The sequence below is a fragment of the Chanodichthys erythropterus genome, chromosome 3, assembly GCF_024489055.1.
Source record: "Chanodichthys erythropterus isolate Z2021 chromosome 3, ASM2448905v1, whole genome shotgun sequence".
Classification (NCBI taxonomy): domain Eukaryota; kingdom Metazoa; phylum Chordata; class Actinopteri; order Cypriniformes; family Xenocyprididae; genus Chanodichthys; species Chanodichthys erythropterus.
This window is the reverse complement of record NC_090223.1, coordinates 50,553,937-50,569,431: the sequence shown is the minus strand read 5'-3', so window position 1 is coordinate 50,569,431 and position 15,495 is coordinate 50,553,937. Positions and strand designations below refer to the sequence as shown.

The 15,495-nt window shown below is 40.3% G+C and overlaps 1 protein-coding gene across 6 annotated transcripts in view; it reads left to right on the top strand.

The window, feature by feature from the left end:
* helz (helicase with zinc finger) overlaps positions 1 to 13,089 on the top strand; it is an 87,650-nt gene extending 74,561 nt beyond the window's left edge. For all 6 annotated transcript variants that reach the window (XM_067382686.1, XM_067382689.1, XM_067382688.1 and 3 more), the window contains 9 exons: positions 700 to 751; positions 3,798 to 3,976; positions 4,155 to 4,362; positions 4,694 to 4,776; positions 4,988 to 5,450; positions 8,207 to 8,438; positions 9,280 to 9,790; positions 10,865 to 11,093; positions 12,172 to 13,089. In XM_067382686.1, coding sequence (XP_067238787.1) covers positions 700 to 751; positions 3,798 to 3,976; positions 4,155 to 4,362; positions 4,694 to 4,776; positions 4,988 to 5,450; positions 8,207 to 8,438; positions 9,280 to 9,790; positions 10,865 to 11,093; positions 12,172 to 12,548 — 2,334 coding nt within the window. In that variant the 3' untranslated portion in view covers positions 12,549 to 13,089. The remainder of the gene's footprint in view (positions 1 to 699; positions 752 to 3,797; positions 3,977 to 4,154; positions 4,363 to 4,693; positions 4,777 to 4,987; positions 5,451 to 8,206; positions 8,439 to 9,279; positions 9,791 to 10,864; positions 11,094 to 12,171) is intronic.
* Positions 13,090 to 15,495: the final 2,406 nt, after the last annotated feature.

Genomic DNA, 15,495 nt, shown 5'->3' with positions numbered 1-15,495 from the left:
TCATCACATGCTATTGAAATAACTAGCGTGATGGGCGGTTCCTTCAAACGTGCTGGCCCCAGAGCAGCAGTGCTCGGGGCTGCCAAGACTAGGGCCAGCAGAAACGTCTGAATCGCCCGTTGATGCTGTCAGTATGCCATTCTGAATACACTCAATGACATTGATCTGTTTTGAAAAGCCATGCTTTTCTAATTGATCACACCAATGGACTCTGATTTGGAAGCTGTTGGCAGCACAAAAAATTACAAGGGTAATTTTTTTTTCTTGTACATTGCGGTGCTGTAATTCAGGCACCAAGAACAAGAGTTTGTTCCACTCGATTCCCTGACTATCTTTCCAGTTACTGCTGTTTTTCTTGGAAATCATCTGTGTGTGCTCCAAACCGCCCCCTCAAATCGCCTTCTGCCCTCATTTTACTCCACCCACGTGAACCTCATATCAAGAACATCTCAGACGAGATTTGCCTGACCATGTGGAAGTAAACTGTTGTAACCGTTTTGACAAATCAGTGCTGCCTCACGGCGATGCTCGTGTACAGGGTGACTGTCGGCACAGAAAGGGGAAGCACACCCCCCTGACCCTGTGACTATTGTTAGCACACGGGATGCGTAAGGCCCCTTCCCCCTCACTTTCCTTACACAGCCTCCTTCATCCTCTAACACTGAATCACTCAAACCCTCCTCTTCCTCCTCTCCACAGGCGAAAGGACAGCTGGCCAATCACACTGAACCCTTCCCCCCTGAAGGCTTTGGTAAGTCTCTCTCTTTGACCTCTTGTTCTTGAAGGTTTGAACATTTTCACACATTTTCAAGGCACCATTTAATTGGGTGAATTATGTGTTCTCTGGTTCTGAAGTGCTACAGCCTATGGTTCTCATGATTCTCAATTTTTGTGTGTGTGTGTAATATATATATATATATATATATATATATATATATATATATATATATAATTACACCAATAGGAACAAATCAAGTTGTTTTCCATTGTTACATAAGATACTACATTTGGTGTTAGATAATAAGTTCTACTATTCAATACAACTGTTATAATTATAATAAAAAATAGTTATAATAATAGGTGTAGTGAGCATTTGAATATTATTAACAATAAAAGTAGTAGTGCATATATACTGCCTAGCCAAAAAAAAAGTCGCTGTTTGGATTTAAATAGGCAAATGCTTAAGAGTTTATGACTGGATCATTATTGCAGTGACTCTTTCTAGCATATTCTAGATTTTCATTTCTTAAACATACATAAACTTGACTCTTGCATTGTCAGTACAAGATCTTGACCAAAAATGGATGCACCTCTTGATAGAAATAATGTCCCAAAATTTATTTCCATCAAGAGGTGCATCAGTTTTTGGTCAAGATCTTGTATTGACAATGCAAGAGGTGAGCACTCTCTAAAGTCTCCTCCAGCACATCCTAAACACTTTCAATGAATGTGAAAATGATTCTTCATACTTCATGTTGGGACCATTCTTTCGCAAATTTGAGCCTGGTGAATCTTGACTTTGTCATCCTGGAATATGGCCATGATGTGTCTTCCTACATGGTCGTTTAAGAAATGAAGATACACACACCATTAATTAGGTTTAGAAGAACTGTTGTCAAACATATAACATGCTGGAAACATAATAATCACTGCAATAATTGATCATAGTGTAAGCATTTACTATACCAGTATAATATATTAGCACGTCAGTTCTAATCCTATTTTTATAGTTGACATTATAATATATTGATATATGATATATACTAGGATTGACATTGTTAGTATATAATATGAATGAATATTATTCTAATATTTGGTGCAATTAATAATGTGTGAAAGTGAAGGAAAAAATGTCTGTATGATTAAAGTAATTATTTTTACCCCATGTCATTTGCCCTCATGCCATTCCAAAGCACATAAGCCTTTCCTTCATCTTCAAAACACAAATGATGATATGTATGAGAGATTTCTGTCTCTTTATTGAAAGTCCATTCTGCCAAAACAAAACGTTTAAGCTTCAAAAAGTTCATAAAGAGATTGTGAAAGCAATCTGTTTGAATTGAGCAGATTTTACAAATATGGTAAACGGAAGCTCGAATGTGCTCTCTGTGTGTGCATTCATAAATGTTTAATGAATGTAAATAAAATTCTAAATTAAATCTGTTCATAATATAAAGGGTCTCTTCCAGAGGACTTGGATTGAACCGCTCGAATCATATGGATTACTTTTTTACAATGTCTTTGAACGTACTATAGTGCTAAACTTGTGACAAACTCGGTAGCCACGGTAGAAGTCACTTCGGTTTACCCGTTTAACATTCACATTGAGTAGTTACCTGGAGTATGTGACAGAGAGGTCAGCAGCTTTCAACCCCTCATGAAGTAGACATTTTCACGGTTTTTGACCTCTGATTGGAGAAGTTTAAGGATATTATTGGTGTGATGTGACAGAGCTGTCAGTACGAATCGAGGTCATTAGTTTGTAGAGTGCCGCTTGAGTGATTGTCGAGGCAGAAAGAGAAAGACACAGAGAGAGAGAATAGAGAAGACCGAGTCGAGATCAGTGAAGTGGATCCAGCTTCCTTCCAGCCTCACTTCTTGCCCAATCAAAACACGATCCCCCCGATAATGTGAGGCAGCAGCGCCAATTCTCTCTGAATTACTCCCTTGGATTGCTGTGTATGTCTGGGAAAATGACTTGAGCCAGGTATGTGTGCGTAGTGTGTGCCGTTCAGCGTTCACGAGGACATTTTTTGGGGTGGTTGTAGCATAATGATTCTGGAGGAGTTGGGCTTTTAACACACTGGTTCAATCTGAAGCAGCGATGACCCTGAAATTGGTACAGGTTTGGGTGTATCAGGGCGTAGAATTTCACACTAGAGATTTTAGATCTCAAATCAGTATTGGGAGAATCTCACGAAACTTGTCTAGAACATCAAACGGCTTGTCCTATGTAGGGTCGCATTGATCCTGGAGCCTTTTAAAAATTGTCCTAAAAACTGGAAATACTTCTCTCTCTCTCTCTCTCTCTTTTGATTTTGGGTTGAAATTTGACCTGGACATGGTCTTGATTGATTTTGTGAGATTCACCAATAAACAGTACCTGAGAGATGATTCATTTGAATTCATTTTACATCCTGGAAGTGCACAAAATAAGCGATTTATTGGAATGTTGTACGGTCATCTCTTATCAAAAATGAGTGCTAAAAGAAGGCTGTGAATGACAGATGGAGAATCGAGATTTTCATTAAATTGGTAAACTGAGACTTGGAGAAGCATTTTACTAGAACTATTGAGTAGTGTTGTCCACATGTGCAAGTATTTTTTGTCAAGACATTTGGTTTTGGCAACAGTTAAACCATAACCAAAAGGACCATTTTCCATTATTACATTTTTCTTTTACCTTTCTTACTTGTTAACAGCGGTAAATGTGTAGGGCACAGTAAAATTTGGGTTTAGGGTCTAGCAAAATGTGTGAATTGGAGAAAAAGTTATTAGAGATTTTATTATCAAAATCGTTTAAATTTTATTTGATTACATTTTATTTCATCATTAGTGTTCTCCAGGTTGCTTACAATGAAAGTGTTTGCTAAATGCCTAGTTTTCCACTCTACTACATGATACAATAGAATTCACAATACTTGTCAAATTGTCACAGTTAAAAACCAAATTATTGAGCAAAAGAGCAGTGTTGGTCAGGCTTTGGTGCTTTGCCATCCAAGTGTATCAATATTGTATTGTATGAAATAGCCTTTGATTCCTTTAGTCTCAGTTTTGGTTGATGTTTGTGTATTCAGTTCAGCCCAGCGCTGCCGTGTTGATGGGGAACCCAATTCAGGCCTTTACTCCACCAGGAGCGGGGGCTCCAGCCTCCGGCAAATCACCAAGCCCCGTTCAAAGAATCGACCCCGGAGCCAGCATCCTTTATGTGCCCGCTGTCTATGGCGGCAATATGGTGATGCCCATGCCTCTTCCGGTACGTTCTGGATGTATCTCACTTTCTCTTCAACATGGGTCATGATTTGAGGCCAGACATTTCAGCCCATTCTCATGTTCTTTTTACTGTTGATTAAAATCTAGAGGTCCTCATCTCTTCACTGTAAATGTATTTCCTTGAACATCCTGTACCCTAACCCTCACCTTCTCTTCACCAGATGCCATGGCCTGGCTATCAAAATCGTTTCGCTGTGGATCCTCGCTTCATGAGTCATCCGGCTGCCATGGCTGCGTACAACCTCAACCTGCGGCAATCAGCCAGTCGTGCCTCACCTGTGCTGTTTGGGTTCAGTCACCCATCTCCTTTGGGCCTGAACCAGCAGCCCACTTCTGAGAAAGATCTACTTCAAGAGCCCAGTGGGAATGGTATAACTCATAACACTAGTCTCTTTCATTTTAACTGCACTGGTAGCTCAACTGATGCATGCCAATAGCTGCACTAAGGTCATGGGTTAGAAATGCACTGTGGGTGGGAATCAAAGCAAATATTCCTTTAAAATAATATATTTCACACAGACATATTTTTATTGGCTGACAGCTCACATTGTACCTTTACTCTTGCCTTTACACACTACATTGTAAGTTTATTTCAAAAGTTTAACTTTGAAACCTGAACTCTCAGGTTTGAGCCGTCATGACTGTTGGTGGAGGCTCTGCTTTTTGGGTTGTATTGTGCTGATTTGTTGCCATTCTTTAGGGAAAATCGACATTAATGGAAAAACGGAGCATTGTAGGCTGCTGACACCTGAGAGGAAAGCCCCTGAGCTGAAGGAAAAACAGGTACGTTCCATCCGCATGTTCTCTTTCTGTATTTCCCAGTTTAATCAGAAATAAATCAAAGGAGCCACCCACTATGCCCTCCCACAAGAACACTTGTAACATGGACCATTTATCTTCACTCGTCCACTGCATGCTCAAAACACTTCAGTTCTCCTACTCTTTTACACCCTCCATTAGCGTCACATGTTGGTAATGATTGTACTTTCTACAGGGGGACCCAGAATCGGTGCATAACAAGAGTCCAGAGCCCCAGTCCAACATGGGCTTCCCCGGTAGCCGCCTCATACGCAAAGACCCACAGGCCCAGAGGGCCCTCAACTTCCACCTGGGCCCCCCGCATCCCGGCTTCCCCCCTCACCACGGAAACAATCAGTTTCCGCAGCAGTATGGGCTCTCCCGACCTCCCCTCCGAATGCAGGCCCCCATCCACCCTCAAGCCTCCTCCTTCCCACCGTCGTTCTTTAGTGGACCTCCAATGACGCACCGTGGACTACAGTCTCCGGTCCTGGAGGGGATGGAGGGTGGTGAGGGCTCGATGGGAGCGGTTCCAGGTGGGGTGGTTGAGGATATGAAGGGTGTGGTGAGAGGCCTGCCCCCACAGATGCACCAGCAGCCCCTGCGCCTCAACAGCTTTGGAGAAGAGAGTTTGGACTCTCTGTTGGGCGATACTCTGGGTATGTGCTTACTTAAGACTGCTTTCTTTGATTTATTGTGCTGTACTGTCTATTCTGACTCATCTCTGTATCACAGTTTTGAATTTTCTCTGCCAACATCTTTGACAGTTTAAGTTTAATCCATGTTCCAATCTTTCAGACTTCCCATAAATTCTGCAGTATTGTGCCTAAAAGTTTGAATTTGACTATATAAAAGCCTGTCCTATCTGAGCTCCTTTAACAGAGTCTGAAGCACAATGGCAACACACTCAAAACTACTCAGAACGTTATCAACCACATAGTAATGTCCTACCGATCCCCAGAATACCTTCAACCCCACAGCAACATGATAAAACCAGCCACAGACCAACATCATAGAAAGCTCCCAGAACATAGTGGCCACTCCCCTGCAAATGTAGAGCAATGCCATAGCAACCACCCAGAACATACCCTAGCAACCAAACGGCAAAGTTATAAAAAGCACATTGTAATCACATATAACACACTAGCAACTCTTGCAACCACCTTGAACACCTACAGTATGGCAGTGGTTCCCAAACTGGGGTACGCTGATGCTGAGTCTTGCCTTAAATTTAATTCTACCCTACCTTAGGGTATTATTATTTTTATTATACAACAGGTCAACAAACAAAATGTGCATTTCAAATAGGGCTGTCGCGATAACCGCAATTTCGTAATACCGCGCTTTTTACGAGCCAACCGCAGAACACTGCAAAAACCACAGCAACCGCGATATTTGCATGTTTTCTATTTTTTGAAAGGCTATGTCCTTCTCGTTTTACACTTCATACACGTGTACTAAATATTAAATAAGGTAATAATGATAGCATAATGTGTACCACGGTGATTTGTACAGAGGCTCCGTAGATTTGCACTAAACAAGCCTAAACAGACAGTGAATGTGAGAGAGATCGACTGAGCGCGTGCGATTACCTGCGTCTGTCCTTCAGGCCAAGATATATTCGTGAAAAAAAGTTGTCGTGTCCAAGGATAGCGAAATCTCTGCCTTAGCATCGAAGCATTACTGGTCAGCTGAGCCTTATAAAGTGGCGCTCAACGTTAAAATGATTTCAACAGCTTGTTTCATTTCATCTCTCTTGGAATGAATCTGCGTTTTTGAACGTGCAGTTGAATGAACGGTTTAAAGACTCAAAAACAGTCCCTTGCCGCCACCTTGTGTCATAACAATGTAACTGCACTGACTGAGATGAGTAATGTTAGTTCTGCTTATACTCGTGAAATATCAGCAGAAAGTCTTGTTTAGTCAGATTCGATGATCGGAACTAACTATTATACATAGGCTACAACAGCTCTACCATCTTATTGTCAGGTTTATGTTCTGTTTTGTAGACCCTTATTTTGACATTCTCTTTACTTCAATGCTCTTTTTAGTTTCGTTATTGAATATGATCTCTCTCTCTCTCTCTCTCTCTCTCTCTCTCTATCTCTCTCTCTATATCTCATATATATATATATATATATATATATATATATATATATATATATATATATATATATATATATATATATATATATATATATATATGGCGGTAATACCGCATATCGCGCTATTGAGCCACTCAAAAATACCGCAAGGGAAATTCCTTAACCGCGACAGCCCTAATTTCAAACACAGTATTTTAAGTATTTACTCTTTACTATTTTTCAACAAAATAATAGTTCCAATGAAAGCCGCCTCAGAATTGCAGCCACAACAGAATTGTTTCGTGAACAATTCTTCAGCTTTGAATGAATCATGAAAGTCAATCATTCAATGATTCATTCGTAAATACAGCTAGGCCCTTTCCCAAATGTCACACTCATGTGCACTTTCGGTCTTGTGGACTTGCAGTGGCCGCCGCATGTCTATTAAGTCCACGAGACCGTAGGGTGTCCCGTTTGTCATTTTAGGTTTCAGAAGGGTGCTCGTGAGCGCCCCCTTTGTGGCCTCTATGCGCCCTTGATACACACTTTTCCTGAGCCCGCACTGTTGCGAGCCTTGCAGCAGACTTCTTCCCGAATTCAAAGCGGCGTTACGTCACGAAAGTGTGGACTCGTAGAAAGACCGCAAGGGTTTAGGGTGCCATTTGGGACAGGGCCCTAGTTGATTCGTTACTGAATGAATGAATGACTCGATGACTTGCTCATGAAGACTGACTTCATGAGCAGGTCATGAGCAAGCTTTTAATTTTTAAAAGCATTTTTACCATCATATACCATGCATTTTTCTCTATTGAATTTTTTTTTTTCTTAAAAACGTTTATTTTATAGTTATTCATAAAGGTAAAAAAAAAAAAATGCACTAGAAAATCGATTTAAAGGGGCAAATATTGTCCTTTACTAAAAAAGGTATGACTGCAATCTAAGTGGAAGAGAGGGGGCATCCAGAAAGATGGTAAACCCCTCAGGGGGTACGCCACTCTAAAAAGTTTGGGAACCACTGACCTATAGCAACTATACACCAACATAAAAACATCTCAAAACACGTTAGCAACTGCATAGCAACACCCTGGCAACCATCCATAACATCCTTGCATCAGACAATTATTGGCATAGTGAATAGTGTTCGAAAATGTTTGGAAATATTTTAAACTTTGTTGTTTAGACTTGGTGTCTTAATGGTTTGGGTCATCAGAATCTCTTGTTAATCTCCTTGCATACGTCGGTCTGCTGAAATGGTCATGGTGGGGTTTGGTGAACAGACCTTCTGTGTTTTCCCAGCATGTCACAAAACTTTCTCTGTTGTGTTGTCACAGATGGTCAGGCTTCCTCAGGGCTGGATGCTCTGGGCCAGCAGCAGCAGCAGGCTCGTGTGGGTCAGTGGGGTGAACATGCTCCCTTCCTGCAGGCCGGTGTGGCCCCCTTCCCCCTGGCACAGCAGTTGGCTCATCTCGGGCAGCCGGGTCTGCGGCTCCCCCAGCAGCTCCTTCGAGCCGGCTGGGGCCTCGGCCCTGCAGCAGAGGAGGAGCCAAGACCTGCCATGCCCAGGTTAGAAGAGTCTTTGTCCTGCTGTTTATTTTGTTTACTCTGTAAAATTTCATAATGTAAATATTAGGGGTGTAACGGTACATGAATTCATCTCAAACCGTACGGTATGGACGTCAAAACAACAAATACAGGCAATCCACACACCAATCCAGAAAGGGGTGCATGCGGTAATGCAATGCTGTTTGTGAACCGCTACAACAGGAAAAAGCACAGAAGAGGAACAGACAATCTAGATGTGCATGTAATCTCTCAACCAGTGTTTTTAACTCCAGAAAGACATCAATAAAACAGCATGAGAATATCTCACGTACCATTACATTTACCTCAGCATTTCATTTACTGTCCACAGCATGTTAGTTCCACTGTATAATAATGTTTAGTTTAGTCCCCCCGCACCCCCTACAGAACCCGTACCTAACTGTGACTTCAATACTGAGGTACCGAACCATCATAAGGTACCCGTTACACCCCTATTAATTTTATTTATTTTCAGTGTGATAACTTGATACTTTTGAGACGTACTGATGGAAAGGAACATGAGGTGGGAGGAAAAATTGATCAATGTTGATCAAAATTGGCCATGCTTTTGCATTCTCTCACAAATGTTTTGCATTCCCCCGAAAAAGGTGTTTGCTTTCGCTTCGGGGAACGCAGAAGTTTTGCAAGCAAACGCAAGATTTCTTGCAAGGTTTTGTGAGCGAATGCAAGGTTTCTCTGTAGAAGGCCTATGTTTTATGAGTAAACAAACTTTCTTGGGGGAACCAAAAACTTTGGCTATTCTGTGGTTTTGGGCTTGCTTACGGTTTCCTGAGGTTTTTTTTTCTTCCTTCTCTCTCTCCAGATATCCCGGTCTATTGCGCGAAATGCTCCCTCAAGAGCATTATGAGCAGCGGGAACCGGCCGAAATGCCCCCTCCTCAGTCTCGCCTCCTTCAGTACCGTCAAGTCCAGCCCCGTACCCCCGGAGACCTGCCATCTCCCTCTTCCTCTACTACAAATCACACCTCCGGCCCCAGTCCCTTCCCAGCTCCGGTTCCACCCTCATACCCCGACACCAGCCGAGAGATGCCCATGGGCGGCCAGCCCTTCCAGCAGCACCAAGCCTTCAATCAGGCCTCCTTCTCCCTGCCGCCCGAGCACACAGCAGGGCCTCTTCCGGTCAAGTACCTCCTCCAGGAGGCCCACTGGCCCCACCCTGGCCTACCCCAGAGCCACGTGCTGGGCCACGGCATGCCCTTTGGCCTGCAGGCAATGGCCCACAGGCAAGAGCAGGGCCCCCTCACGCAGCTGCAGCACCAGCAGCAGAAACAGCAGCTCCAGGCCCAGCAGAGCACCCTGCACAGTGTAGAAGAGGTGAGGGGTGTTTTTGATCTGTTAAATTGTTCCCACACTTCATTCACTGCTTTGCTGTCTGTACTCCCATTTGCAGTCACTGCATATTTGCTGAAGTTGAATTCTCATCAACATAATGTTGCCTCAAATTGACAATTTCCATTGTAAATGAACAAATTATGATCACTTTGTTGCTCTAACTGCTGTTAGGGAGAAGTTTTAAAGGAATTATTGAATTTGTTTTGGAGGAAAAGTCCATGAATGAGTACTAAAACTCAGAAATAATATAGCATTTTAGCACTTCCAGTTCCATCGTCCTTAAATCAATGAGTTTTTTAAATGAGTTTTTGGTTAAATGTCTGAAATAAGGTCTGTGGTGAACACAAGCACAACATTTTATTATACAACATAAAATACATCAGTAATACCCCCTTGCAAATAACCTTTTTGTCAGAACCTATAGTAAATTACGTTATTGTGTTTAGTTTCAAACTTTCCCAGTACAGGATTTTAAAATGTAAGATTGTACCCAGATGTCAAAACTACAATAAGATTTCACTTCTACTGTTAATGAAATTTTGGTAATTTACGTGGTTTTCTCTATGAAATGGATAGCCTAATTGTTATATAATTGTTTTTATGGTATACCCAAAAGGGTTAATTTTGTAAAATGTGATTGTTGGTACATTTTACCAGTATTTACCATACTTTCAATACAAAAATTAAAATAGGAAAGCATTAAAAAACAAATTTTATATTTTAGATTTGTTTTTCAAAAAGGCTTTTTTCAAAATGTACATCTTGAAAAAAAAAAGGGGGTGTCTTTTAATCAGGGTCGTCTTTTATTCAGAACAATATGGTATTTATAAACACTGAAGGTGTTTTGTTTGGACTTCTGCTGCTACTTGTGTGATTTTGCATATAAAAATAAGCTGAAAATGGACAAAAAAATAATAAAAAATTGGGCTACATATCTCTGGCATTCAAATAAACTCGCACTGTTTTTGATGTTTTAATTGAAAAGTTGGGCAAAAATGTATACAAACAAGTATCTCTGTGATTGCTTTAGTTTCACGCTCATTTTTTGTCTCTCAGTATGAACCACGGGGCCCTGGGCGGCCTCTGTACCAGAGGAGGATCTCCTCCAGCTCCCCACAGCCGTATCCGGACAGCCTGGATCCTCAGGACCACCCCACACCCTCCTACAGATACCCCTCAGCAGACCTATGGCTAGGCAGCAGCGGGCCTGGCCCGAGCCCCGCTCCTCTCCACAACATTCCATGTAACGGAGCGAGCCACCTCGTCCCTCACAGGGAGGTTTTAGGTGCGTTTCATTGACCTTTGCGTGCGTAGGATAGATTTGTGTGATATTTGAGTGCAGTTACTCATTTAACCAGTAATATTGGATGGTTAGAAATTCTCATCATATCCACCTTATTTTTAACATAAGAGCGGCTTGGTCATTTGCAACTTGAATGTGTGGAGGCTTCCAGTGTCATTCACATAAACACATAACAAAATTACTAAAACTTAAAACTAAAATTAAAATGAAAACTGGAAATAATGTAAAAATAAAAGCTAATTCAAAATATTAATAAATACTATAATATTATATAAATAATACTAAAATAACACTAGTTGTGGTAATATATTCATATACAGTATGTAGCAATATTGTTCATTCTTTTTCTTGCAATATTGTAGAACTATTTTCAATCATCACATCTTTAGAATCAACCTTAAAGGAACACTCCACATTTTTCGGAAATAGGCTCGTTTTCCAACTCCCCTAGAATTAATCCATTCAGCCGATGTCCAGGTCTAGCGGTACCACTTTTAGCATAGCTTAGCATAGTTCATTGAGTCTGATTAGACCATTAGCATCGCGCTTAAAAAGGCCCAAAGAGTTTTGATATTTTTCCTATTTAAAACTTAAAACTGGGTCTTAGTACACAATGTAACTACAGAAGTGTCAAGTTTTAAATATGAAAAATATCAAAACTCATTGGCCATTTTTGAGCGAGATGCTAATGGTCTAATCAGATTCAATGAACTATGCTAAGCTATGCTAAAAGTTGTACCGCCAGACCCCAGAGATCGGCTGAATGGATTTGAAAACGGTAAAACTCAACTGTTTAACTCTAGGGGAGTTGGAAAATTAGCCTATTTTCAAACAAATTGGGAGTGTTCCTTTTAAAACAGCATTTAGTCACCTGAGAGAGAAATATACCAAGCAAAATGCTTGTTTAATAATGTGCACTAATGTTGTTAATGTTATTTGTCTTTATCTGTGATCCCATTAACCCCTGTACATTTGATCTCATTATATATAAAGGAGGTTATAATTGACACTTGACCCTGTGGTGTTGAAGTGATAACGATGTGCACTAATTGTTCCTCAGTTACGAAGGCGATGACTGTAGCGGATGAGCACGTCAAAGCAGAGTGTCTCCAGCAGTCTCCTCACCCCGCTAGCACCGCGTCTCTGCAGCACCACGGACAGTTCCCACCCCTCATGCCCAGCAAGCAAACCCCACCGGACCCAGGAGGAGGAGGAGGAGGAGGAGGAGGAGGAGGCAACACCAGCCCAGGGGGTCCCCAGGGGCCCGGCAACTCCAAGCCCCCGACCATGTCCTACGCCAGCGCCCTCCGAGCCCCTCCAAAGCCCCGCCCGCTGCCTGAGCAGGTCAAGAAGAACAGTGACCCCATCTCTCTGTTACAGGAACTTAGCATAGGCAGTTCAAACAGTAGCAATGGCTATTACACGTATTTTAAGTAAGTCAATATATATGAACTATATACACCTGTTAAAAAGGAAAACTGTTGAAAAAAAAATAGAATAACAATCTTAAAAAAACTATAAAAATGTCTTTTGATTTTGTGGAATAGTTAGACATTTTGCGTTTTATTATTTTTTACTTGCTTTAGTACTAGTTGTTTCTTTTACAGTTTGGCATCTGTGATTTTACAAACCGAATCAGCATATATATAAATATATATATATCATGAAACACCAAAACATTTGGGGAAAAAAACGTTTAAAAAAATCAATAACAAAAAAAAAAAGATTTATGAAAAAAAGATTTTTAAAAACACCATGAATTAGCTGACCACTCAGCTGCCTGTCTTTCCTGTAATTATGTCCGCTCTCTTTGCATCCACTCCCAGAAGTAAAACTTGAAGTGATTTTTCCCAGCTGGCATTTTTTTATGATGTTCAGTTTCTTGGTGTGTTTTCTTGTGCTTGCAGCTGAGTGGTGAACTGACTCGGAATAAAAAAAAAAATATTATAAAAAGTTGTATAGATGTAGACAAACTTTTCTCAAACCTGTACATACGAATAAATGAATACGAGATGACAATTGTGTGCTTTTATTATTCTACCACCACTTCCACATGTAGAATGAAAAAGACATCTTTTAGTACATTTTTATTATGTTTGTGAATACATGAGGGGAAAAAAAAAATTTTCAAGGACTCTGCTTATTATTGAATGATGTGCCAGAAATCAAAATGCTCAATTTCATTAAGCAACAAAGAGTTGTTTGTGCTCACCTGATCAGAATATTAAAAAAAATGAACCATCATGAGAGCTATAATGTTCAGGAAAAGGTTATTAGTACTGGGAAAATGTAGAAAGCTAACAAAATGGTTATTTTCATGAAGCTATTAACAGTGAAGCAAACTGATTTATTAGAACTACATTGGCAGTAAACATTCAGAAAATCAACATTCATTATTCTTAAATCAGAATTCTGTTCATTATTTGGCCACAGCATAAAGAACCTTTAAGGGATTAGTTAACTTTCAAATGAAAATTAGCCCAAGCTTAACTCATCCTAGGATATTTTTCCTACACAAATACATGGCTTCGTTCAGAAGGTCTTCATTAACCCCCGGAGCCATGTGGATTACACATTCACGATGGACTGATATGGATGGAGGCACATTCTTCAACTCATACTCGTTGGTCCCGTTCACTGCCATTATAAAGCTCGGATGCGTCAGGATATTTATTAAAATATCTCAGATTGTGTTCGTCAGAAAGAAGGAAGTCATATACACCTAATATGGTTTGAGGGTGAGTAAAGCTTGGGCTAATTTTCATTTGAAAGTGAACTAATCCTTCAATGCAGTGTGTATAGCTGTTATGTAAAATACCTGGGAAGTTTCATAGCTCAAATTGCACGACAAAAAGTTTTTTTGATTCTGAATCTTCTTAAGTTCTTAAGAACTTTCCACAATAATATAAGCCAGCTGAAAAAACTTCCGGTGAAACGTAACTTGTTGGTGTGGCTGTATCTTCAATTTTCTGAGGTAGCTTTAACAGCATCAATAGTGTAATACTTAGTTTATAATCGGAAAATAGTCAGTTAAATAGTCAGGCCTACCATTAATTTAGTTGTTCAAACGTAAAATGAGATTGAAAAGACATTGTGAGAACAACAGCTGGGCACATCGTTTTTTACACTTTCCCTTCCGTTAACCAAAAACGATAGAAATGGATCATCCATTTCTACACAAGGTATGTTGGTCCTCCTTTAAAAGTAGTGATACTCCACTATAAAATGTGCCAATCTTCCCAGTATATTTTGTTCTTTCTTTATTGCTAATTTCTTTGCCCAGCTTCGCTTTAATGAACATCAGACGCAATCAAGTAAAGTTAGCTTTTTTACACTAATTGAGTGATTACAGGAGACATTATTCATTTCAGTAAGTCGTTCATCTTTCAACATACCTTTTGATGTTCATTCACGCACTGTAACTAATAGTAAAGAGGAAACTTTGCTTGATCCGCATTGCCAGTCCTCTTGAACAGCGATCTTTCGCACCACTTTAAAGAGCGCCAAAACGGTATTTATTGTTTTAATTTCATAATAAATTGATATACTCCGAAAGCTGAGACTTCGTTCCTTGGTACTTTTGATATTAAACAAAGTTTATTGCAGTATATTGGATGGGAGGCACGAGTTTGTTCTTTCATCAACTGAAAACGGCAGATTCTTGGGATTTAAGAATCGATATTGATTCATCAAAATGAGAATGATTAAAATGTTGACCCGAGGCAGATCTTGAAGGCAGCGAGTGCAGAATGACATCTTGACAGCTGAAAGTTTACTGGAAATGCCTGAGCTGACTTATCGAAAACCAGGAAGTAATGCTGCGTTCCAGGAAGGTTTTTGAGCCCGTAGGTCACGACTTCAAACCACGACTTTGTAGCGTTCCAGGCAAGTCACGCCAAACTGCCTGAGTGCAAGGAATTGACCTTTCGCCTGGAGTTTGATTGACAAGCGATCTAACCAATCATGCGCCATTTCGTCCGACAAAGCAGCCAGTAGTTAGAAGATTAACCTCGGTGGACTTGAACTTGAAAAATGGTGCATATTGACATCTTTAAGGGACTTATGCACATTTACAATCATTTCTATGACATACTTATCATTTCAGACACATAACATTGTATTATTATTAATTTGATTGCAATGTATATTTAAAAGTAGTGATACTCCACTATAAAATATGCCTATCTTCCCAGTATATTTTGTTCTTTCTTTATTGCTAGTTTCTTTACCCAGCTTGACAGCTTCGCTTTAATGAACATCCGACGCAATCAAGTTAGCTTTTTTACACTAATTGAGTGATTACATGAGGCATTATTCATTTAAGTTAGTCATTCATCTTTCAACATACCTTTTGATGTTCATTCATGTTTGTTTTGCGCTGTAA